The sequence below is a fragment of the Conger conger genome, chromosome 9 (assembly GCF_963514075.1).
Source record: "Conger conger chromosome 9, fConCon1.1, whole genome shotgun sequence".
Lineage (NCBI taxonomy): Eukaryota > Metazoa > Chordata > Actinopteri > Anguilliformes > Congridae > Conger > Conger conger.
The window spans coordinates 52298347-52325800 of record NC_083768.1 but is presented as its reverse complement, the minus strand read 5'-3'; the positions used below and the strand labels follow the sequence as shown (position 1 = coordinate 52325800).

The following is a 27454-nucleotide window of genomic DNA, read 5'->3' as shown; positions in this document are numbered from 1 at the left end:
CAGCAGGCAAAGTCATGGAACAGGTAGGCAATGGTCAACAAAACAGAAGTCAATAATCTTTGGTCAATAAACAGGTCAATAAACAATGGATTGACAAAACCGCTAAAGAGGTGCACTGATGAACAGGGGGCAACAATTTCACCAAGACAAGACAAGACATGGAACTGAGCTTATATGCAGGTGTAGACAGGTGCAGACAATTAGCTTGAGAGCAGCATGAGAATGGAAATCAGGTGTGGAGGATTGACAAGTTAACGAGGTACTTAGTAATCGTTAGTAATAAACCTATCCTGCCCTAGCGTTAGTAAATTAGTAAATGACATGGACACGAAATGTAAGGTAACATGAACACATGGTTAAAATGTTAGTATTACCCAATCCTGGTCTAAGGTTAGTAGATTAGTAAGAAGACAAGGGAAATTGAAACAATTAGGGCGTGAGTGACAGAAAGGGAGAGAGAGAAAGCAGGAATGCAAGGTTTGGAGAAAGACACGAAAAAGTGTATGCTAAACAATGAACAGAACCACATAACATGAAACAAACATAAATCATAACATAACAAGTTAGCAAAACTATGATAATAAACTATATTATGTGACAGGACAAGACTAACAATAAAATTGTAACAACAACTAAACATGAAACATAACATGACATGAAAATTAAATGTAACAAGAAATAAAGCATAACAACATGGCGAGACTAGACTAACATAATACGTGACATGACAATAACATAATTAAGACATTAACTAAACATGAAACATGACGTGACAAACATGAAACGTGATAGAGAGGGCATAAATATAATGTATTAGGTGGGTCGTAGCATGTTACATTTACTGTTTAATTTACTTAAGTAAGTTTTTTTTAAATAAATTGCAGGCCTACTTCTAATAGTTGTTTTATAGGAGGATACTTTTTATTCTTACTCGAGAGTTTTTGCAAAGAAAAAATATTATTTAAAATATTATAACTAATTTTGATGTAATGCAAGTTCTGTTTGATCTGTTCCAATAGAATTTAAAATAGCAGTAAAGTTCTGCCAAGCATCACAAATGAAGAGCAAAGACGCATGCACAATAAGGAATCACTTGTCCACAGGTACAAAGCTCTTCATAAATCATTCCTGCTCTCACTGTATCATCTCAAAATCTTTGTACATCTCTATTTCAGTGTTGAGGCTGAATGTTCCCAGACCAGTTCCTTTGACCCAGTTTTAGCTATAATCAGCTATTACTAACATTGTCATAAAATGTATTCTTACTGTGAATAGTCCCAACAATTGTTACGAGACAACATTGCTATAGTTGCTTGCTTATGCGTTTTTTCATTAACGTTACATAACTATAGCAATCTAACTAAGAAAATGTATGATCAGTGCTTTATTTCGATAACATTTCTATAAACCTAGGATTTGATTTTCTAATTAAAATAAACATGTAAACATTTTAATAGTAAATAATTTATTCAGGGCGGCAAGGAGGTCCTTGGTTCGAATTCCCATCAGCCGGGGCCTCTCTGTATGGAGTTTGCATGTTCTCCCCGTGTTTGTGGTTAGTTTCCTCCCACAGTCCAAAGACATGCAGGATAGGCTGATTGAAGAGTCTAAATGTGAATGAATGGTGTGTGTGCCCTGCGATGGACTGGCGACCTGTCCAGGGTGTATTCTGGCCTTTCTCCCAATGTATGCTGGGACAGGCTCCAGCCCCCCTGCAACCCTGTTCAGGATAAGCAGGTTAGGATAATGAATGAATGAATGAATCATTTATTCACCAACACTCTGCATGCCATTTGTAGGACTGGGTACCAGCTGTAATTCAGTTCAAACATAGTTAGCCTAGTTATAACTTGAATCCCTATTGAATTATGCATTGCTAAAATAAAAGTGGTGACATCACAGCAATAAGCTAACAATGTACTAATAGCCTACACCTACTGTACAGTCACTGCAACTGAACCTTGGGATTTTTTTAGCTCACTGGATAAATAATGGAAGTGATATGACAGAACGCATTAAAAGTAGCCCAAACTTACCAGTGACAAAGTGATCCGAACAAATTCCTATATACCCTGCTGATAAAAAAACAGCTAGGTTTTGAAACAGCCAGTAGCTGGTTGACCAGTTCAGATCAGCTCCATACTCAACATAGTTTGACCATCGCAAGCTATTTTTTTAAACAGATGGTAGCTGGTAATTTCAAGATGGTCATTACTGGATTTCTTGTGTCAGAACTTGTCGACTTATATTGGACATCAATTTCCTTTTCTTTCCTCTGGCAACCTTTGTGGTTATTCTCCCTGATGGCTAATAATCTTTGGCAAAATAAGAATTACTTGTTTATCTTCCAATCAGCTTGATTTCAGCAACCATGAACTGTGTAGAAAATAACCATCATAAATCTGGATTATTGCTGTATTTATAATCAGAATAGCTGACCTGAGATTTAAATACAATACCTATTGGGGAAGAACACATGCAGTTTTACAGACAGGTTGTCCTCTGGCATGGCAGATGAGTCAGGGTTACATGATGTGTGACATGTATTAAGCACAAAGAATATGGTGTCAAATTTATCAAACCAACCATGCAACAAAAACAAAAACAAACACATGACCTCCAGGCATTTCCTGCTTGCTCTGTCCTAAAATCTTTACCACAGAACCCGCTAGGTCAGGGGTGGCCAACCCTGGGGGTGTGCTGGTTTTTGTTTTCACCTTAAATACATTGACCACTTTAACTCAAGAAACCATGTGAGGTGAGTTAACTTTGTAATTAACTGCTTTATTTGATGCTATTAAGTGCTGAGTAACAACAAAAACCAGCACACCCTGCGGCTCTCCAGGACCAGGGTTAGAGACCATTGCACTAGGTATTTGTTACAAAAGCTTCATGTTAGGAAAAAGAGATAAATATATATATAATTTCTTATTCAGTCTGTATGTAAGTCCAAAGTGAACAGGCTTTGACACTACAAATATATCTGATATATTTGGGACATTTTAATTATTTTGATCTTGCTGTAGGTATGTTATATCAGGCTGTGATTCTGCAGTTCTGTAGTCATTGCACTGCTTGTTCTATTCAATATTAAATTGTATCCTATAGCTTGAATCTTAGCATGGGGGTCAAAATATAAAACTTTGCTGAAAGGTAGAGGCTTGCAACATGTCCATAACAATTCCCATTCATATCACTTTTAAAGATTATCCATTTTTTAACAACCAGACATTTTGCAAGCCAAACCTCAAGGGCAGGTTTTGGCTTTCCTGAATTTAACATGTTCTTCAGCATAATACCAATTGATAAATAGGTGCATCTGCTATGAAGATCTTGGTCCATTTGATTTGAAGTATCATTTCAAGCTACTACAAAGCCATTTTTGTGGTAGTAAATTTGTACAGCTGTTCATACTGGCAGTGAGACCTTATAAATCTATTCTTGCTGCATAAACACCACAAATATGCTAGTACGACTCGATAACATCTCTGAAACATAGCCATGAAATCAGTACACAACTCACAACAGTGCCATGAAAGCAAAATGCATCGAGATGACCTTGAGTTTTGGAAAATCCTTGTAATGCTTGGACCCACATTATAAAAGTCTTTCCGTGAAATGGCTGAATGTTGAACAGTTCAAAGACAATGACAAGTTGTCAGAAGTATGCCATCAGGTTTCCATCCCTAATTTAAGATGCATCCCTTAGGACATTTATTTTGTCAATCCACCTTACAAAGATAACATTTCAATGCAAAAATCAAAGATTTAACATTTAAGCAAACTGAATTATGTTGAATCTCAGTAGCCATTTTAATGTATGTAAAATGTTCATCAGTGATATTTCATGTAATTGACCATACCCCACACAGACCAAACAGCTTTCTCTGGATTTAATAACCTACTGTATGTGTCAAGGCTGATAAAATTATAATTTATTTCTCTTTTTTCTTTTTGTGTCTTTTGAATAAATGTGGCACCCATTATGGGGCTGAACAAGTCCGATTCCCACCCGAATTTGCAATGTCCAATTATCTGCAACTAAACTGTGTGCAATCCCCCCAATTCAGGAGAGCATAGGCACACAGTTTTCCTCCAAAATATTCGGTTTCACCAGCGACTGCAGTTAAACTAGCATAAGGTGGAGTCTGAGGAAGACCTTTCATATACAGATTTCATATGCAGTGCACAGGCACCTGCTCATCCAGATCTAAAACCTTCATTTTGCATTTTTCTGTGATACTCAATATTTTTTGTTTTTCTTCATAAAACAATAACAAAACCCATAACATTAGGTGTTATGGTAAAAGGCAGCATCATGATAATAAAATTAGATTGCCAAAATGCATAATGAAATATATATTTTTTAAAGTCATAACAATAACTATAATAACAATGAAGGGAAGCACTTTACACTAATTTTGCAGGAGTGAAATTATTTCCTTCATAAATCTTCCAAAGATTCCTTTGCTCAGGTACTTTTCAAAGACAGTAATGTTGAAGAACCTTCACTAACTGCTGATGCCTTTAACCAACATTTAAATTATGTTGGCTCAAAGCATGTCTCTGTCCAAAACAAATTGCCTATAACCCCAGACAACTTCCAGTTTCAGTAAAATAAACCAGCTTTGGTTTAATCTGTCCAATAAATTAACAACTAATGATGTGTCAAACACACTGCTGTTTAAAGTCGGCTACAAACAACTTCAATGACCATCCCTCTAAAACAGGCAGCTGCTGCACTGCTACCCGTTTCTTTTGAACTTTATGCACACTTCAATTAGTCTGTGTGATGAAGTCGAGAGAGCCCTCCTTCATCACGGACTTGCCGCTTTTGTATTTGGTCTTTTTTTTAAAAAGGAAAACATGCAATTTGGGTAATGCAAAATGTATGCAATGAAACCATGTAGCCTCCCTCTTACATTGCAAGTGCCCTGCACATTTCTCCATTCAAACATGTTCTGCAATAATAAGGTAATTCAAGGTAATAAGGTAATAAGGCAAGCACATAAATGCACCATGCAAAAGGGAAAAGTTTCAGAGACTAAACAGTACCAATGAATTGTCGCTTTGAATGCTTAAATATTCACGTATAATTATGCAAGTATAATTATTAAGTGTTTTGCATTCTTTTTTTTGCTAGCATGCATGCTGTAATAGTTCATCATTGTTTATTGTAATGGCATTGTTTCTTGTCCTCCCTTAAAGTGTCCAAGCCTAGAATTTTATTTTCCTAAGGGGACACGACAGTTCATTTGGGGAGAGAATTTCATGGAGGCTAGGTATAGCGTGGAGGTGGTGAGAGGGTTTTTTTGGGGGGAAAAATAACCTTGATCACCTTGTTCTGCCAGTATTAGGGCCTGTAGGGCAAGGGCTAGAATTGTGCCTTGTTTGTTTTTGCTTCATTTCATTTTGTCAGTGTTTTTTCTTTCTTCTTTGTTGGTGTTTGCTTTCACGCATGCCTTTAAAATATATTTCCATTGTCTTTTTAACATCAACTCCAGATTGCCTCATGTCTCAAGCTGCACTTGGTGCACTAAAAATGTTCTTGTAGCTTGTCTAAGAATAGACAACACTTGCTGAGTGTTGTGTACAATGAATGCTGGGTATCTTTGTCTGAGGTGTTTGTGTTTTGGTGTTTATACATTTTTTGCTTTTCTTTATTTTGGTTTTTCTGTACAAGGACAATGCACAAATTGGTTTACGTGCCAGAGACCCTTAAACAATTAACAAAATGTAAAAAAATATAATTTTGAAACGTCATTTATTACACCACATATAGTGTGGTTCATAATTTCAGTTAGTTCCAACCAATTACTGGTGATCTCACTCAGGAATACTCAAATCTGGCCCTCAGGTCAAGTAATGCTGCTGGTTTTGTTTCTATTTTTTACTTTTCTATACTTATTTCATTGATTGCTGCCATTGAGTGGCCCAGGTTTAAATCAGTCCTGCTAGCAGGGGAAGAAAGAAATCCAGCTGGACTACAATGGCCATATCTGAGTACGTGAATGTAAATTTGCTAAATAAGATATAGTCCATGAGCCAGGGGGGTGGTAATTCCAACTTGAAGGGACGATGTCTCAGATTGATTTATTGGAAGGTCTATGTCCTTGGTATTAGAAAGGGTATGATAGTATTTCTGTGTGCTATCACTCGTTTTTTCATCCCTCCGTCTTTATCTCTTTTTCACATTTTTTTTCAATTGGATTTCATGTGTAAAAACACTTAAAAGCAGAATGATGAAGTCATATACGCATGTATGGAAAGCTTACAATATCCTCTATCCAAAACTGTCTATCTTCGGTACCATAAAGTCAATAGAACTTGACCTTTCACCTATTATGAATAGTTCATGATGTAATACAATTATGGAATGCCTCTAGATAAGGCTTAATTGGTCGTGTTTTACACACAAGCCACAAGTACATGTAACTCGATCCTGCTTTGCGGAACAGGCCCCTGGTATCACTAATAATTTTCACAAACATCATTTTGCTGCTACCAAGTTCAGTAATCACAAACATTACAGGCATGCAGTACACTAGTAGTTGTTTTGGGTCTGGTAGTAATGGAAATGGAGAAATTATGGGTTACTGCCATTGTTAGTCATGTCACAGAACACATTCATTTCTTTCTGCTGTACTGCACAACTACAACTCTGCTTTTTCAGATATAGAATTTTACTCACTAAGCTCACTGCCTTATTCGTTCAAAGGGCTGGGAGCTATTGTCAATGCAAATTGAATCAGAGGAGAACACGATTGTTTTGTTTTTTTACCAGTATGGCAAACATAATTTCAACTGGAGTTGTGTGCATTGGATAGATTTAAATAAAATCTGTAAGATGTAATATCAAACTGTCACATATATGCTTGATGCATATGCATTCACAGTATGTCACATGACACAATTTTGAACTTTCCGAGGCATCAAAGAAACGGTTTCAACTCTTGTGTTGCTGGTAGAGGAACAGTAGGGGTTTGACCAGCCTCAATAAGGTCCTTCTTTGCATTGCATTTGAAGCCAAATTTCCAGTACCTTCAGTAATAATGTCACATTTTTATGAAATTAAATCAAATGGCACAGTGACACAACAAATGTGGCACCCATTCTGGCAGTCCAACTCTGGCAGTCCACAATGGTTCAACACAATTGGGTTTATCCTATGTGTCAGGTGGCCAGGTTTTACCACATTACTAAAGAATTTGGTCCTCCTAATAAGAAACTATGTTAGGCCGTATTTACGTCTGGAAGGCTCTGGAATTTTCTGTTAATGCAATGAACCAAGAGGTCGAGATATTCTCTATTTTTAAATCATTTCAATGCAACAGCATTACCTGGGGATTTATCAGATCATCTAGGTAACCAGCTTGAACCTGACTGATTCCAGCAACAAATGTGAAAGAAGCAAATGTGTCATTGTGATATGTACAAATTAAAATAAGGCAATCCCTTCTAAAATCTGTTTATCTCCAGTATTGGCAGTCACATAATGTCCTAAATAAAATATTTTCCCACCATAATTAACTTTTTCTTCCAGGATATTATATCATGCAATTGGAGAAAGTGCCAGTGTTATAAAAAAAGAAATGGCCTGCCCATTAATTCTTGGTAGCAGAGAGGGTCATGCTCTAATAGCCCGGCCCTGCTCCTCCTGTGATCCTCAGACTTTTTGAGCACTGATTTGCCATGAAAGTCCGCAGAATGGTGATCTTCAACCTTGCCCTGACATTTATGAGGTTATTGTAAGTTTAAAGAAGTGTCAGCGGAATGTGTTTCCCTCACTAAAGAAGAGAAAAACATCTGATGTTGTGGGATTGCCCATGCCTATCTGCAGCCATTTCAAATGTGTATTAAGCAAACAATTAATTTAAACATTTTAATAAAATAATTACATACAAATCTTGAGGGGGAGAATCTGTGAGTCACTGAGTCGCTTTTAAATTCCAGTAATTCGCTGATACATATCTGCACAGTAAACAAGCGAGGGGGACAATGTCCGAGCCAGACTTGACATTTAGCAGATGAACAACGCTCTCCACTGGGATCCGGCAGCGATGGGGCTGAGTCATACACAGTCTTGGCCTGTAAACCTGCTTTGCACCGTGTTGACATTTCCTTTGGTGAAAATGCATAGTGTACGTTTGGTTACATGCAGCACCAACTGACACCTGATGAGGGAAACAATGTCTTAAAGGTCCTGTGTAATCAGTGTATTTCTTGCATATGAAATATTTATTAGATGTAGATGTATGCTTACATACTGTGCATAATGGAATAAGAAATTAGAGAATATACACACAGTAAAAATAAATATTGCTCTAGTTACCTTGGAGTAATTGAGTAAAAGGTGAAAAATGTTTCAATTGTGCTGGTTCTCCCCTACATTGATTAAGCCAGCTGTGGACGACCAAAGATTTCTAGCTAGTACATAAAAATAAATGCTTGGCTGTAAGAAAGTTGACCATTTATTGCTGTATAAGAAAGTAGTAGGGTGAATTCAGGTAATCTGGGACATCAGGTAATTTGGGACACCCAGGCACAGGCACAGATAGGGCCCAAGGGGGGCCTGAGCCCCTGCCCTTTTGCCCTCAGAGTCAAAAAGTGCCCTTTTTTTGGGCTGGAAATGTATAGTAGTATCCACAAAATTCACCTTATCAATTGAAAAAGTACACCCCCCCCCCCCAGCATCCCCAGCCCCAGTTCGGTTACGCTCAATGATATCACTCAGGTTCTGTTTTAGTATTGAAACCACGATTAAACTATGAAATATGTGAGTAGGACTTGTCAGTTGCCTCCTTCATGCTGTAATTTTGTCATTACTAGCGTCAGTACTCGCAAGCAAGCAAGCTAGTCTTTAATTATCATTAAAACGACATTATCTCTTACGAATATGTAATTAATTTAGAAGCAGTTAGTTACGTTTTGCATACTTTTGGTAGTTTAGTGATAAGTCTGTTATAGTGATAAGTGGTTTAGTTTTCAAAAAACGTGATGTTCAAAAGTCTATTACTGTTTGGGCACGTCACAGTGTTTTTTCTCTCTTAAAATAAAAGTTTCAATCAATTTTTATTGGGAACTAAGAAACACTGCTAGAAGATGCAAATATGCCAGTCTCCAGTGAAAGACAGAATACTTTTCACCTCCCTGACCCTGGATCAGTTTTTCAGGCATATGCATAGATGTAACAAATATATAAGAGTGTGTTTAAGTAGTAGTGTGTGTACTACTTAAACAGACTCTGTGTGTGTGTATGTGTTCTTGGATACAATACTGTGGTTTCTTTTCCTCTCAGTGTGATGCTCAAAAACATTTGACTAAAATCATACTGTAGTTCAGTAGTTGTACCGTATGTCTCATTTATAAAATATATGCAGTGTAACAAAACGATACAGAACATGAAAGCAGTGTGTGAATATGGATGGCGGTGGTGTGGCAACATTTGGGTGGGAAAAGTGTGTGTCAGTGGGGTGAGTGTTTTTGTACAGTTTTTTATACTTTGGCGCTTATCTCACAAGTTTGCTTGTGCTCAATTTTCTAAACTTTAGACACAAGACACAAAACAGTCAGCACTAAAGCCTGTCCTTGCATTGTTCATTCATATCTTTGAAGAAATATTGAACTTCCAAAATCATTGGTTCAAATAACATGAAATTTATCATGAAATACGAAAGAAACTTTTGTTTAGATCGACCATACACAAGATACCTATAGTTTCGCTATTTTTACAATTCCTTAATTTTGTAGTAAAAATACTTAATACGTGTTTCAATATGGTTCTTTTTGTGGTTCTAAATAAAAGGAATAGTGGAAATTGTAGAACTTAGTGGACCCTGGTAAAAAAAAACACCTCAAGCTAGCTTCTGAAACAGCTGGTAATTTCATGTGGGTCTGACCTGGACTTTACACCAGGGGAATCGTTGAACAGAATCAGAATAAAACATAGATTTTACAGAATACATAGGTTTGCTTTGCTTTGTGTATGACATCATATGCAAAATGGTCCATCCAACCATCATAATATGTGAAGTAGATATTCCCGGAATTTTAGTGACATGGTATTAATGTAATGTCAGCTAAATTGATACATTTTTTGTCAGGTGAATCTTTATGGTTTATGAAGGGTTATGTTTCACACATCTGAAATTAATGTAGGACACAGGTGCGCAATTACAAGACTACACTTTCTGAACATGGAGGAACCTGCTTAGGCAAACATGAACAAGGGCAAGCAGTCTGAATAAGGGCCTGCTCATCCAAGAGGTAGAGGAGTAAGGATGCATGGTGGTAAGGTTAGGAGAAGACCACAAAACAGAGGAAGAGGCAGAAGAGGACAAGGGAACATGGTTGTCCTGATGAAATGAGGGCCACCATTGTGGACCATGTAATCATATACAATGGCAGAGGCTGGTTGAAGAGTGCAACCTAATGTTGGCCAATCCACACTGTCATCAATCATACAAATATTCTGAAGGGTAAACAGGTGCACAATTGTGCAATATTGTAATTCTTCATGCTATTACAGCTTACAGTAAAAACATGTTCATAAGGAATACATGAACTAGTAACATGAACTTGGTGATTTCCAACAGATTATCCTGCATTGTTGTGTTTTCTGTTTACTGTAGTGCACTATGTCACAGTAGCTATAAAATTGATTCTCAACAAGTAAGATTGTCCATTGTCCATATCATACAGAGACAGACAGGGTGGCCTGTAGAGTAATCGTTAAGGTGCTGGCCTGGGACCCGCAAGGTCCATGATTCAACCCCGGTGGAGCCACCATAAGATCCGCACAGCCGTTGGGCCCTTGAGCAAGGCCCTAAACCCTGTATTGTTCCAGGGGAAGATTGTCTCCTGCTTAGTCTAATCAACTGTATGTCACTCTGGATAAGAGTGTCTGCCAAATGTAATGATTTGACTATAACAAACGTTCTTCCAGGTTTGTCATAATGACAATATGTATAACCATTCACTTTAAACAATAATAACTTTTAATTTTGATGACACTCACTAACTCATTGAAACAATTATGAAACATGAGTTAAAGATTTATGTGAGGTACGCGCTTTTGGAGGTGAACCATAATGTTGTGCTGTATCCATAAAATGTTTTGCCAAATGCTCACAGTTATGAGAACATTAAAAATGTTGCGGGAAATGGGCCAAAGTGATTGAGGAAAACTGTAAAACATTCATGATCTAAACAGTACAGTAATCAGTTTCCATAAAACCATGTATTAGGAGTAATGTTACAGTTATTTATCATTTTGAGTAGTTGCATTTTAATGAATAAAGACAGTATTTTCAAATGAAATGCTAATACTTTAATGATAAGTTGTGTCTTTGTGAACAAGTGATTTGATTCAGTGAACAGATTTTTGTTTTATGTGTATAAATTGGAAAAAGTGTTCAGAGTTTTTTAAAATTAGCATTTTGATTATTTGTTTCGAATTTTGTGTCTACAGTTTTGAAGAATAACCTCAAGGTTCTGAAATTAGTGCTGAAGTGATTGTAAAAAACTGTAAGAGAATGGATTTGAAATGTGATGCTCTACACAATTAACACATTTTCCTGTAATATTTTTGAATGTTGTGTGTGCACGTGTATGTGTGTGAGAGAGAGAGTTTGTGTTTTCCTAATAAAATTAGCAAGGAATGGGACTATTTAAGAATGATTACCATTTTTTTCCGATTTGCTAAGTATGAGACTACTGCCCCTCATAGGCCATATCATATAAAATATTCCATATGAAATGGTGAAGGAACACTATGAACAATTTGAAAATGTCTGATGCTTGAATAATGATCTATAAGTTAAGTGAAGTATCCTTGGGTCTATGCATTCATGCTGTGTCTCAAATTATGTAATGTGGTGCATAGCAAACTATTTTGCTATATATTCACGTTATATCACAATTTGATCTATATATGAATAGCTAAGAACACGAGAATTGTAAAAATTAGCAGTGTTATGGTATCTAATTAAAACTGGTGGTGAGGGCAGACCCAGAAACTGAATTTACAAAAGGTTTCCCAAATTATTCACCCTACTGTCAAAATCAATTCTAAAAGAAATAGGGAGCCAGTGCAGAGCAGCAAGGACAGGTGCAATGTGTTCTCCTTTCTTGCTTTTCATTAAAATTTGAGCAAGTGTTATGAATAATTTGAAATTGACTTCCTGGCCAGGCCAGTAAAAAGTGCATTAAAGTAATCTAACCAGCTTGAAATAAATACATAGATTTTTTGACATCTTGCTCAGTTCAAAAATTGTTTTATTTTGGCTATGTTTCGAAGCTGAAATGCAATTACCTGGCCAGTATGTGATTTAAAACTGAGTTCAGCATCTAAAATTAGCCATCATTTTCCAATTTATGATTCTGTCTGTTGAGCCAGACTGCCCAGTCTTGTGTACAGCTTGGTACTGAAGAGGAGTACCCCTGTTTTATCCTCACTCGGTTTTTAAAAAATGCATTAATGTCGGCTAGATAGGCTGCACGCTAAGCACAACTGTTGGCTCGGCTCAGTGTTATCAGTGTTATCAGTGTAACAATGAAAATAATGTGGCCCAAGAACATGTTCCTGAGGTATGCCATATTTAACATGAACTGTCTGTGTGGTACAAAAGTGTCTTTCTGTGACATGTAAAAGACACAGTACCCCAAAGTATCTATGGGATAGTGGCAGGGTGTTCCATTTCATCTCTAGCTTTCACCATGGCGATGGAGGTGATTATGAAGGCGTCTAAATGGGTCGTCAGTGGTGAGAAGTTGCAGGATGGGACATGGCTCCCTCCAGTCAGAGCATTTTACGGATGATATGACGCCAATTACAGCTACTGCTGTGTAATGGTGAAGTGTGCTACTCCAGTAGTTAAAACAGGGAGGGAGTGGAACCTGAGAGAGGCAGCCCAGCGTGCTGAGAGAGTACTTGAACATAGAGATGTAGTGCAGGTGCAAAAGGGGAGGAAGATGGTAATTAGTAATATAAGACAGCAAGAATAGTCCGATAGGTGCCTGAAAGCAACTTTGCAAGTAAAGCAGGGACAATGGATAAGCTGGGAGAGTGTAGAAAGGAGGAAAACTGGCTGGCGTGACTTGTGGGCTAGGGAATCAAGCCAAATTAAGTTTATTATTGGAGCCACCTACAAGTCCTTCCGACGCAGAACCTGAGGCAATGGGTAGATGAAGATGATAAGTTTTTCAATGGAATTGCTGTATTGAAGCATATTTTGTCGGGCTGTAAGGTTAGCTTGACACAAGGTCACTACACCTGGCATCATAATCAAGTTCTTAAATGTTTGGGCTCAGCTTTTGAAAGCAAACATCAAGGTTAATTTACTTCCTGTTCATAGTGGAATCAGCACCATGGGTTTCGTACGAGAGGGGCAGAATAGCAGGCACATAATATTGGTAAATGGTGATGAAACTGGAAACTGGAAAGGCCTGGAAAATAGTAATTAGTATCGTTTCAACCTCGCTGAGACCTCATAGGTTTGTATTCAGAGAAAGAGCAGATAAGGCAAGTGATTATATGAAAATATATGTGGGACTGGTGGCACTGAGCATACATAAACGATGCAACATAACAAAACAGTATAACATATCTTCATACAATCTGCAACATTTCGACTAGTTGTCTCTAGACAACAACAAGCATAGCCAACTTTGAACTGAGTGATATGGCTAAATCCAATGCTTTGAAAATGTCCAAAAGTGGGAATTGTATTGTGCTGTTAATAGTTTGCCGGGGCCTCTCTGTGTGGAGTTTGCATGTTGTCCCCGTGTTTGCGTGGGTTTCCTCTGCGTACTCCGGTTTCCTCCCACAGTCCAAAGACATGCAGGTTAGGCTGATTGGAGAGTCTAAATTGCCCATAGGTATCAGTGTGTGAGTGAATGGTGTGTGTGCCCTGCGATGGACTGGCGACCTGTCCAGGGTGTATTCCTGCCTTTCGCCCAATGTATGCTGGGATAGGCTCCAGCCCCCCTGTGACCCTGTATGAATGAATGAATTAATAAAATAGGCATAATATTTTATTTCTCTTCCATGATGGCTTTGATATTACAGGGTCTTTAATGCTATTTCATCAATGAAAAAAGCATGCCAAAACGTTATAACCTTTAGCCTCAGTTAAACTGAAAAAGAATCTTTGATCTTTGCACCTTTGATAATAGAAACTGGTTAGCCATTTCCTTCGAATTTCCCTTTAACCTTTAAGCTTGTGGTGATGTTTTAGAAATGATGGCCCTATTTTGAAGAGACCAAACACCGACCCAGACCAAAAAGATGCCAGTCTGAATCAGTTACGATACTTAACAGTCCTCACTGATGTGGGGCATTCGAGTGCAGGGCACATGTCAGTCCTGTCCAATATGAAATATTTAAAGATTGCATTCTCCATTGATGCCGTGTGATAATTTCATTGCCTTCTATTATAAGCTTAAGAAATCAATAAATTAAAGGTATTGTATTGTGTAACAGCATTTTCAATTTCACAACTACCTGTGTTGTTGGGATTCTGCTTTCAAATATTAAATTAGTCTGGATTTTGGGCTCGTGGCATACCAAATGAGGATACTCACTGTACTTTTTTCTAATCAATCAGTGAGTTCTGAGGAGCAGAAACAGTCATCATCACTGTGCAGTGCCTTAGCTGTAGTCACGCATACAAAATGCTGTTTCTCACCTGGAAAATATCACTTCCTGATCTTCAAACATAATTCTGAGTGCATAATCCGCATTGTACAAAGGGCTCCAAGATTATTGACACCCTTGATAAATATGCACAAAAAGCACAGTTATTGACATAAGCTTTATTTCCCAACATGCATAAAGTAGTGTGCTTTATTAATGATTCGTTGGACTGAGTTTTTTCCTATAATTTGTGATATGGTTACATAACATATTTGGGGGGGATTTTTGACCATTCCTCCATGCAGAAAGTTCAGAATCATTGTTATCCTTGGGATACCCCCTCTTAAGTTCAGACCACATGTTTTTCATGGGATTTAAGTCTGGAGACTGAGATGGCCATTGCAGAACACGGTTGTTTTTACTTAACTATTTCTGTGTGAATTTTGATGTAGGCTATGCTTCTGGTCATTGTCCTGCTGGACAATCTTCCAATGACAAAGACCCCAGATTTGCTGTCAATATTTCCTGATACTTGTTGAATTCATTGTGCCATTCATCTTGAATAGTGCCCCTGGACTACTGGCAGAAAAACATTTCCAAAACATCAATGACCCACTTCCATTTTTTCCAGTACATATGAGGTGCTTCTCCTTGAATGCATTCCATTTTCCCACTGAACATGTCTGTGGTATGTATGACCAAAATGTTCAATTTTGATCTGATCTGATTTACAATAATTGTTTGGCTGGTAATCATTTGTGCACCTGTGGTTTTCAGAAGAGATTACCAAATAAAAAATCATTTGTGTAGTCATTTTGGAGCCCACTGTATAGACAGTCATATGTGTATGTCAAAAGCATTATCCATTGTTTCCAAAAACAATTAATTTACTTATTTCTTGCCTTCATTTTTATCTTATGTTCCCCTGGGAATACACTTCACTTCATATGAACTACTTGTTTTGCTATGTAGACTGACTTGGTTCTTCATGCACATTGAAATTTAAAAGTAAAAAAAAATTAAGTTAAATTAAAAAATGTAGTGAATCAGAGATGGGGGGTATTTGATCTCGAAACCTGAAAGAATGCGACAGTGTGCTGGTATTTATATGTTTATTCAACTATTTCTCTGTCCATTTTCAGTAAAATTTACAAATGAGCAGAAAGGGTATCAGTAATGCAATCATTATTATGCAAGTCAGAGGATGTACGATTGATTCAACATGACTGTAGAGAATATGAATAAGTAATCTAAACATTTAGAATACACTTAGCGTGTGTGTTCACAAGAAGATGTGTTTCTAATAGGAAGAGGAATGGTACGAGAATTTGCTGAGGCAGAATGAGAAATATGTCAAGACTATCAGAAGAAGTATCGGTTTGATTGGTGCAGCAGTTAAGACTTGCACAATTTGCAGTATAAGCAAGCACTTAGCTTTAATGAACAGGAACCAATTAGGCACATGGTACATTCCCTGCATACAATCACAATCACTTTTCAAGTCAAAATTATGTCACAGCAAACAAACTGCACAACTGACCTGTACTTTACTATGGTATAAAATGAAGTTATTTTTCAAGTTCAGAGTCATAACTTCACTGTGAAAGGAGACAAATTACTTTGTTTATCAAGAAAACTTTAATCTCACACAAGCACATCTGACTAACTGTAAACCTGATCTAACACAGCAGATTTTTTTTTGACAGTTATAGGAATTTGAGTTCCGCAGTAAATGTCTCTTATTCCACATTTAATTATGCAGCAGGTCTTACTGTGTTTTATAATGCAGAGAAATTGTTTTTCCTCTCGATGGTTGATGCTAATTCAGAATGCTGTTGAGTACCTACTGGGTGTTCCCTGTCTGCCCATTAAGCCTTCAAATATCCATCCAGAGATTTTTAATGGCTGCCAAACAGATTCAGTTATGACATGAAATGCTGCAGATTTAAAAAATAACTAATAATTAAACAGTCATAAAAATGAATAAAATTACAGTCCTTGACATTGAATTACTCATAGAGAATTTGGGCCTGAATTTTATGCTTGGTCTTATTGAATAACATGTTTGTTTGTGGGCATTAAGACACCCTGCAGCATTGATGTTCATTCATGGGCACAGCTCATGTTGGTGATTAGCTTTGTAATTCATAACTTCCATTGTTGTTGCCAAACAGGATATACAGTCCCCTCCAAAAGTATTGGAACAGCAAGGCCAGTTTCTTTGTTTTTGCAACACACTGAATACATTTTGGGTTGAGATAAAAAGATGAACACGAGACAAGAGTTTTTTAAACCACTCTCTGGGAACAAAATTACTGCCAACAGGCAGTTTTAAATGCAGGATAAAATAATAGCCAAATATCCAATATCCAAATAATAGAAAATAATAGCTGAATGTTTAAAATGCTTAAATATTTTTTTAAATATATGAACAAATAAAAATGAATATACAGTATTTAAAGGGTAAATAAATGTTTCCTTTTAATGTCATATTAGAGCCAGTAAAGGCAATTCTGTGGACTCAGCAGTGACCCTTCAGACCTATTGAGAATGAAACAATTGTGCAACATAAGCAATCTATTTTTCCCCCAAACCCAGCATTTCATAAAATCATAAATTAAATTGAATGTTGTTCCTTTGTCTCCTCTGTTCTATTTGTGTTGTTATCACAAAGCAACTTTACAGAAATTCAAGCCTGAGCTCCCTGCCTCATTCATATTGACAGTTATGAGAGCTGCCTCTCTTGAACCATTGCATTACAGTTATTTAGCTGACGCTTCTATCCAGAGCAACTTACAGTTGATTAGACTAAGCAGGGGCCAAACTCCCTTGAGCAATGTGTGGTTATGAACATCTGCACTGATCCTACTGGGGCTACACTGGGTTGGTGTGATTTCAATTGGATCTTTTTTTTAAGAAAGACTGCCTCACACAATTGAACGTCTGTGTAAGTAGTCGCAGATTTGACAAATTAAATGCTGTTCTTTTTGTTCTTCCATTCTCAGGTGATGACCTGGAAGGGATCATGTCTGAGGTACAGGGGACTGTGGAATTTTCTGTGGAGTTTCACAAGTTCCACAATGTTGATCTCTTCCAGCGAGGGTAAGTCGCCTTCTTACCTGCAAGGATTCTCTGGGTTCTGGTCGGACGTGGGTCCAAATAGCATTTGTTTTGGATTCAAATACCTTTCTGTGTTCTATTGATCTTGCCTGGTGCATTTGAGCCTGCAAGGACGAGCAGATGGGTGGGGCTTACACTTTTGGGGATTTGTTCAAATACACCAGGCAACCTTAGTCGAATGCAGAAAAGTCTTTGAATCCAAAACAAATACTATTTCAACCGACGTATGCTTCTGGTACGAGGATTCATCCCTGGTTCCACTGCATTGATGGCAGTTATTTTTCCAATAGGTCAACCACACTGTGTCCCATGTGTGTAGAGAGGCAGAGGGACAGAAAAGATCCTCTTTGGGTTTGCCTTGTCTGCCGTGCCAGAGATTGACCGCTGATTAACCGGTTCATCAAAGCAGAGGCTGTTACACGTGCAGAGAGAAATCAGATGGGCAGCTTTGTGGCAATCTGCCTGAAAGCCAGGGCAGCGTCCTTTGAGCCGAGCTCAAAGCCAAACCTTTTAGTGGAAATGATTTCTGCTAAAGCTAAAGCCACTCTTTTTTTCAGATTGGTGTCTGTATCAGGGGTTACCAAAATGCTGGCACAGGAACCAAGGGCATTAAACATGGGAAGTCTCTCAAAGTTGAATTATGACTCCTCATTTAAAGTGAATAGGGGGTCTATCTTGCTCAATGAGCTGGGCAATGCTGTTGGAAGCAACTGTGTTCACTTAATTCTGTAACTTAACCGATGTAATACACTCAAAAGTGCCACGCAACAACGAGGCACGTTCAATCAGTTGTGAAAACGGAAAACAACTCCACCAATCACCATAATGTCATGTATTAGCTGATAGCAGGACAGAGTGCACAGTTCTGTGTCCATAAATAGAAGAGGACAGCAAAAAACCATTTTGACTCCCTCGCTGCCGTAGTATAATGATGTATTAGATTTTTCAAAATAATTGTTAGCTATCTTCTAAAACCCACTAGCAGGCCACAAACCGTTTTAGTAGCAATGATTAAAAACATTATTAATTATCTGGAGCAAAGGTCATTTTTATGCCATATAATACGTCTGCTGGAGGATAATGATTAAAAAATGGATTTTGGCATCTGGCTTTTGGCTCTATGAAATGCCAGCTTTACTGAGATGGACTAAACCTTTTTTTTCCAAGTAAAGTAATCTCCTCTGGTGAGTGCACTAATATATTTGTTTTGCTCACAGACATGATTCTGCTTTCTTAGAGAGAAAGATAACAATTCTATACACAATATATTACACAATATTGTTATAGAAAAATACAGAATACAAATGAAATATACAGGTAAAATTGATACAAATGCAATGTACCGAATGCAAGGCGCCCTGGAGATTGGGGCTAATGGCTATAAATCACTGATTAAGCCTGTTTTTACTTTTTCAATGGGGGATGGTAATAAGCGCATTGCATGCCTTAATGGATGCAGAATCAGATACAGCTGTAAATTCCAACCTGATTGAGATATATTGGATACAATACAAAGATTTTTAAAACACAAGACATTAATGAAGTATTCCACGGAGCCAATGCTCTCCCCGATGTGATGCCTGTAATATTTCTGACCGATAAGAGCCTGGCCATTACAATGCAGTCGGCCAGGGCCCTGACTGCATAAGTGCCACTTATCCTGACAAAGTATTGGTTTCTTTTAAGCTTCACAAACACTAAACGGATACATCACTTTTCGTATTTTTAAGTGATTCAATGCTTACTAGTCCTACCGTAGAAGTCACCACTTTTGTATCCAACATTTTTTAAATATTCATTTAAATGATTTGGTTGGAATGTTAGAATGGAAAATAAGCCCTGATCCAGAGGCATTGCAGGTTTGCATTTGAACTGCATTTTCATGATTATGAGCTGGTGTCTGTAATGGTGGCACACAGTTGGCCTCATCCCACTGAGGGTAGGGTGGGAACAAAACATACTTCATTCATTTCCCAAACTGACTACGGGGTAAAATGTTCAGCATATATTGAACTGTAAAAGCTTGCATGTGTTCAGTCAAGATCACATACAATTGATTTAACACTGAATATCACATTATAGTAGAACCTCAGAGAAGCGAACGCATTGGGTACGAAGGTTGTGTGGAACACTGACATTTTCGGAATTCTGAAAGTGACATTGAATGACCAATTTTACAAAATTAAATATGTATTTCAGTTCAGTTTTGAGTCATAATAAACCAATGACCTCAATGACATTTGCCCAAATGTGAACTGTAATAAAAAGTGTAGTCAAATACCTAACAATGGGTTAAAACTTGTGAACCCCCAAACCCAATTAGACAAATCCATATTGTGATGTTGGCAAAACAACAATGTGTCACACTCTTGTGGATCTACACTAATGGTAAGCAAAACTAGTTGACACTTGCGTTGGCTTAGCCAGCAGTGTGATGTGAACAGCAAATTTTGTCCTGGTCCTTTTTTTATGTGAACAACAGTAATTTCCTAGGAGAGAACTCTTTAGCAACAGCCATGAAGCACACTCCCTTGTCTCAATTTGATATAATTTAAGTTTTTTTCTGAATTAATATTGTTACAGACTTGTGGTTTGTAATCATAATTTGGTATGAATATTATATTTCCAATTCCATACCCTGTTCAGTTGACTGGTTTTCTGAGCATCTACTGTACATACCAGTGTGTAACCACTGAGAGGTACCCTTGTTTCTCCTTCCCTCAGGGCTAGCTGTGCTGTAGTATAGTGAGGTCTGAATGTGACCCATTTGGCCATTGCAAAACTATAGGAACTATAGGAAACTCTTCTTTAAGCCTTCACGTTGCTGTCAGTGTGATGAACTCCTGTCTCCTGCTGACATGCCATGAGGATGATAACTGGACTTACACAAACAGCTTCATTCACTGTGCCATATTTTCTTATCTTGTATTTTTCTTATCTGGAATTATTTTTGTATAGTGAATTATGGTGTTGCATGTCTCAGGCTGTGCCCGCACTGTCTTAGGGGAATGCAGGATATTTAATATTTGAAATTTAAATTTGAAAAGCTCCAGGAGACTTGAAACGTTCTGTACGTTACATAAGTCATGTCTTTGGGGAATTACCATATTTGTAAATAACCACCTTGGTATTTCAGCATTTATCAGCATTGTTCATTGTTCACAGACTTTCCTTGGAGAGGAAAATTCTTCAATGACTATATTGCCATTTTGTCTTGATTGATAATGGTTCAATTTCAAAATTGTTTTTTTCACATTCTCTCAACATAAGCATTAAAATGGTGAATAATTTGTGTTTCCTACAGGTTCTATCAAGTCCGCGCTGGATTGAAGGTCTCCCCTCGTGTGCCACACAGATTGATAGCAACAACAGCAGGAAATACAGGTAGGAATGATTTAAAGGATGCACACTATCTTCTGGCGATGGGCAGAGAAAAGTAGAAGTATGATCAGTAACAGAGCCTTTTGTGAGTGCTGACAGAATCTTTGCAATAATTTACAAAGCTTTAGTGACAGATTTTGTTGAAAAACTCAATTTCAGAACTGTGACTGAACCATAACTTGTGTTGCTAAATGGAAAATAAAGTTTTGTTATTTTCCTGAGAATTCTTTTTTTTCATACTGTGACAATCCATACTTCACCTTATGTTCCCCCTGCTCTTTCAGTGAACTAAAATGAGCTTTGTAAAATGTCAGGCTGTGCCCATGTAATCAATCATGTTCTCATTCCCATGTTACCGGGTGTCAAGAGCCAGATCACAGTGACATTGTTTGCAGCTTTCCTGTATTATCTCCTCCCTCAATCGATAACTTAAACCCATAATTCCATTTGGCATTTAACTTAATTGTTAGCTGAAGTTAAGGACAAATGTTGATTTAATCCAGGCCATAGTATGAACATGCATATATAATCTAATTTTAAGTGGTAATAGCATATAAGACATATTAGACCAGGCAACATTAGCTCAGGAAAGTAAGAGCAGTCATCTGGCAGTCGGAGGGTTGCCGTTTCGATCCCGCCCTGCGTGTGTCGAAGTGTCCCTGAGCAAGGCCCCTAACGCCCAATTGCTCCTGATGAGCTGGTTGGTGCCTTGCATGGCAACCAATCGGCGTTGGTGTGTGAGTATGAGTGTGTGTGTGTGTGAATTTTTTAGTAAAATCCAGTGAAACCAAAGAGCTACATTAACTTGTAGCCATGAATAGCAGATGGTGTGGTTTTTAGCCAGGTAACTGGTGAATGGTAAATCTGTTGCTACCTTGTCATCTAACATTTTAAACATTTTAAACTACACTTTGCGTGAATGACAGACTAAAAGCACAGGAAGTGTTTGCTAGCGGTTAAGTACTAACTGACAGGGTTCCCAAACATATTAATTAATTGTCTTTTAATTAATTGATATTAATAGTAAAAACATCCATCTGCAAAAATCCATTTGCAGATTTCCATTGCGGAAGCACCAGACTTGCATTTACAATTACAGTACATTTTTTGCAGAGCCATGTTTTACATAAAGTAACTGTATTAGAGCATACAGTAGAAACACTGAAGCTCAGGAAACAACAGGTATTTTTGTTTCATTCCATTTGCACAGCAGCATCTTGGTAGGGAGCCAGTTTTAGGTATGTTGATCAGCTTCATATTTTGCCTCAGTGTTGTAGTGTTTTCTTTCAGCGTGTATGTGGATTCAGGCTCTTTGACTGTAAATCCATCCATCATATTCTGGCAATTGTGTTGTCAAAATGCCTGTGTCTGTGGTGAGGCAGCCTTGGGAGGGGAAAAAAAACGTGTCATCTCGATTGAATTTGAAAGAGCGATCACACACAAGAAAAACACATGCAAGAAATAAGACTAATTGTAGCAGATTACATTTGAGATTGCATATACTTTGGTAGAATATTTATTTAGGAATCGCAAGTAGATAAGATGATTTTAGTTTGAATATTGGGGCGAGGGGGAAGGGGGTTGGTTGGGGTGGGTGGGTTGAAATTCATAGATTCCCCCTAGGTGGGTCCAGGAGCTTTTCTCAGCGTCTTACTGACAGTCACATGACCACGTATGCAATGGTAGCCTAGCGGTATTTTTCTTTATGTTGGCAATAAAACATTGTGATCAATGCTAAAATATTTAAATGTACTATATCAGCAAGGAAATATCTGTTCCATTAATGGTATACTGTATGTTTCATCCATAATGTTTTTGTGATGCCGAATAAAAGATAAAAGGGCTGATAAAATTCCTATATGGCTGAAGGAGTGTTCTGCATTCTTTGCTGATTGTAGATGGTTTATTCTTGAGTCGGGATATAGCATTGAAATGTGACATTGCCTTTTTTCCTGGGTCCATTGGTTGAGGCTGCCTGTCACTGACACATCAATAAATTATTGATACTGACACCTAAAGTGCAGTCTGGAGTTTATTGATCATAGGCATTTAGACAAGGTTGATTATAATTGAATCTCACATTTAAAATAGTTCAGGGTGCCTTAATTCTTCTTTCAAGAACTGGGTGTCTTCTGAGAAAAGCAAGCAAACAAAATTGCAACATAACATTGTTTAAACATCTGTGGCTGGGTTGGAGAAGATTAAAAGGCTTTTCGGATGCAGCGGAGAAGTGATTTTAAAAAATAACGATTAAAATACAGAATAATATCAATTAATAATTACTGTACAGTCGTGTGCAACAATTTGGGAACCCCTGGTCAAAAAGCCTTTTACAATTAATATCTTGGTGAACAGAAGCGTGACCTGACCTCTTAATGGTACAAAACAATGGTACAAGACACATTTTCTAAAGCAAGATTACTTTTTTTTTTTACACTTTCAAAATAATTTTTAAAAAAGTAAAAAGGCCCTGTGCAAAAGTTTAGGAACCCTGTCAGTTAGTTAGCTAAGAGTCTTTCAATTCTCGCTTTTGGAATTTTCCCCCGTTCTTCCTGGCAAAACACTCCAATGTTTCTGACAGTGGAAATAGGTAGTTTGAAACATTGAGATAATTATTGTAGCCTTCCCCTTCTTGGTGGAAATGAACTGTCTTCATTCTGAAATCCATGAAAACTATTTAGAAGAACCCATGGTTGAACACCAGACAGAACAGCCACTGCAGTTGGATACTTTAAAAGTCATGGAGTTACTTCAGAATAAAAAAGTTCAGCCATGGAATTATATGCAGACTCATTGAAGCCCTAACGAGTAAATCAGTATGGGCCTTAGTAATCATCTTTTTAGTAAGTAACAAAGAATTATATTTTTTTATAATTTATAAACAGTAAAAATTAAAATTAAAATTTGGTTTAAAATTTACAGTTTAGGTTTGCTTCTGTTCGCCAAGATATTAACTGTAAAAGGCTTTTTCACCAGCATCATTTTTACATATGACTATGGTCTGTGCTTGATGTGATATTACAAAATGAAGGCAGAAGTGCTTAGTGCAGCCTCTTTGGTATTAGTATTATGTAGTATTATGGGTAGCCAGACATAGAGATACTAAGGTATAAAAATAGATAACATGTGCAACTGTTGTTGCAGCTCTGTGCTTTTGGCTACTGTAAGGTGAATATACTTTAAAGAACAGCTCATGCACAACACAACCATTTCAACAAAAATATTTTAACCGTTCACTAAAATGTGTATTGTTTTATTTTCAGTATCCTGGAAAATTGATATCTTGCGCTGGAACAATGTGCATTATTTCATCATGATTTGGACTGTCTGTTACGATAAAAAAGATTGTGAAGCCTTCGATATTTTTAAAGCACATTTTACTGCACATTCTCTATTTGAATTCAACAATCATTGATTTGCGAACGCAGGTCGCAGAAGAAAAGTGAAGTGCCTCTGTGGAGCCACACTTTCCTTCTAAAAGGCTGTGTCTGGTTATGAATGCTGAAACACTCAACCTCATATAGGCCGATTCAGAACTGAGCCATCTGAACCTGTATGCTGGTGCGATACAAGTGTCAGCACAGATCTGACCCTGTCAGCACACCTGTCACCCCTTCTTCATTCATGTATCCCAGCTCTGGCATTTTCGCTTTTATGGGTGTCAGAACTGGGTCCTAGTTCACCCGTAAATATGCTCTGAAAATTCTCAATTACAAATGCCCCATCAGTGCATCTGAACACAAGGCACTTATGTTTCGGAAGCGAGTCAGATTCATGGACTTGACACATATTTGCTTTGTTGTTGCCAGGACCATTCTTTTAACTGATTTGAAAAGGGTAGACTAGACTGGTTCATACTGTATCTATGGAGTAACTTTAATTATCTAGGTATTTAGACAAATGAGATCTGGCACTTCCGACAAATTAGATCTTCCAAAATTTAATCAAACTTTTCAAGCAAACCAGAAAAATTATCTGATAGAGAAATTTATTTAAATTAATTTGATGGCTGTTTATGTTCATACATTTTCATTAATGCATTCCTGTTCCAGGCTAGGAGATTTATATGTAAGCAGATTACCCTCTCTGAAGCAGAGGAATTGTATTTAGAGGCTTAGAAGCAAGTGCCCAAGCTGCTAACATCATCAGAACATTGAATATTCCCCTCTCACACAAGACCCTTCAGTTCCAGCTGACCTCATTACTGCACTGCATAAATAGACTCCATATTGCTTGGATGTCACTCCTGGTTTTCCTTGGTGTACAATGTGCTAATGCAGTATTTGTGAATTGTTCGCAATTTAAAGAGATTAAACAGCTATTATTTGCTGAATAATTAGCTGTTAAGCGCATTTTCAAACACCAAGCCTTGCCACTGTTCGATAATGGATGGATGGATCATTTATGTATTTGTTTATGTATCTTCTATTGGCTTGGAAGATGTGATTCCAGATAAGATCCAGTTATGAACAATTGAAGGCAGTTGTAGCAAAACATATTCTCCACGGGGTCAATGAAGAATAAGTTGGCTCCAGCATCACAGTTAATACGTAGCAAGCTGAAAATCTCTGCTAACATATGCAAATACCAGAGATTATTTACACCTTCATGAAGTGCATATGATTATGCACTATAAAACATATTATCATGTACATGGAGCCTGAGCCTGACAATGACCTTTTAAAACCGCATTACCTTGTACTGTATCATAGTGTTTGCATGGTGCCAAACAGTCTATAACAACATTAAATTCACCATACTGTACTTCCATGGTGACTAAATGAGTCTACATTGTCTTTAGACTTTACTTAAATTAGTCTTTACTGTACACTGTACAGTTTTGGTGTAGCATTACATTTTTTACATAATCTGTAGTTCAAATGGGTTATCCACATATATACTTCAATCAGTAGGCTCAGAAGATGTGTCAGCTCTTGCTCTGTGAACTGCCAGTTTGTATCTTTGTGTCTGATGGCACAAAAGGTTCTGAACATCAGAGGGGTTATTCTTCAAAGCTATCTCAAAGTGCACCTGTTGTATGCCATCCCACGTGTGAGACACTCAGCACATGAAACCACACACATCAGGGCTGGAGCATTTGCAAATGAGGGAAACTGTTTTTGGTCCCTAAAAAGTGAAAGTGATGCTGAAAACTACTTTGTAGTGAAACGTTTAGTAACCTTTTGTCTGATTTTCCTTTAGGTGAATCCAGCTTTAGTTCTGCTGGTGTCCACGATGGCAGCGTTTTCAGCAGGATATTTCAGATCTTGTACCGGAATGAGGAGATAGCAATGAATGACTCAATGAACTTCAAGGTTCACCTGCTGCTAGACGGAGAAAGAGTAAGTTGGTCTGACAAAACAATTGCCTCCCATGCTGTCAGAAACGTCCCTGAAGGATGGTGGTTGCATCTGAATGCATTCATGAAGGGGATACCTGCACAATCCTGACAAACATTATTTCAGAAATAATTTGTAAGTCTGGCAATACCATTGATGAGGGTATGTGCAGGGGTTCTGAGATGGGCAGGACCCAGAATGCATTGAGAGCAATGGCACTGCTGTGAGTGAGGGGTCACAGCTGATCCATTTATCTGCTTATAGGGTACCTGTACCCAAAACCAGCATATGCCTAGATCTGATCAATATATCATAAAAAAAACATTTTACCAGACTGCATTGGTCCTGTAACACTTCAGTGAGTAGACATATTGCCAAATACTTGACGAAGGTGTGATGTCAAGTCGTTGACAGCTCAAACCGGAAACTGCTAAATCCATTGTCAACACAGTGGAGTATATACGCTTTTTAAAATCTAGGCATCATTATGAGTGGCGAAAATTATTCAGAAACTTCAAATGCTTATTTGTATGAACCTCTGAAGAGGGATTATCCTCATTTAATATGCTCAGGTGGAGAAAGCGACAATTCAGAAGATGACATTATGGGACCTACAGCACAATCGCTAGCTCGCAGGGATTGCATAAAACACGCATTAGCTCCTGGTTCACAACGACTTGACGTCACACCTTTGTCAAGTATTCAGCTATATTCTGCTCACTGAGGTGTTACGGGCCTCTACGGCACATGATTGGTCACCCCTATCTTCAACATGTGGCGAGACCATAGAGTACACATCCTGAATACTGTAGCAATTATTAAGGCTTGAATGTTGTCTGTTTGCTATTTTGTACTTTGCTTGCATTGTGATTGTTTATGCAAGACTATCTTGTTAACCCTAAATTAACATCACATACAAAGAAAATATGTGAAGTGAAATAAATGAACACATTTTGAGCCTTGAGGATGATAGTTTTAT

General features: G+C 37.7%; 1 protein-coding gene across 1 annotated transcript in view; it reads left to right on the top strand.

Moving 5' to 3' along the window:
• Positions 1 to 27454, top strand: part of fam135b (family with sequence similarity 135 member B) — a 70559-nt gene that overhangs the window by 18352 nt on the left and 24753 nt on the right. The window contains exons 2-4 of the mRNA XM_061254812.1: positions 17641 to 17737; positions 21060 to 21139; positions 26339 to 26478. Of these exons, the coding sequence (XP_061110796.1) occupies positions 17661 to 17737; positions 21060 to 21139; positions 26339 to 26478 (297 nt within the window). The 5' untranslated portion in view covers positions 17641 to 17660. The remainder of the gene's footprint in view (positions 1 to 17640; positions 17738 to 21059; positions 21140 to 26338; positions 26479 to 27454) is intronic.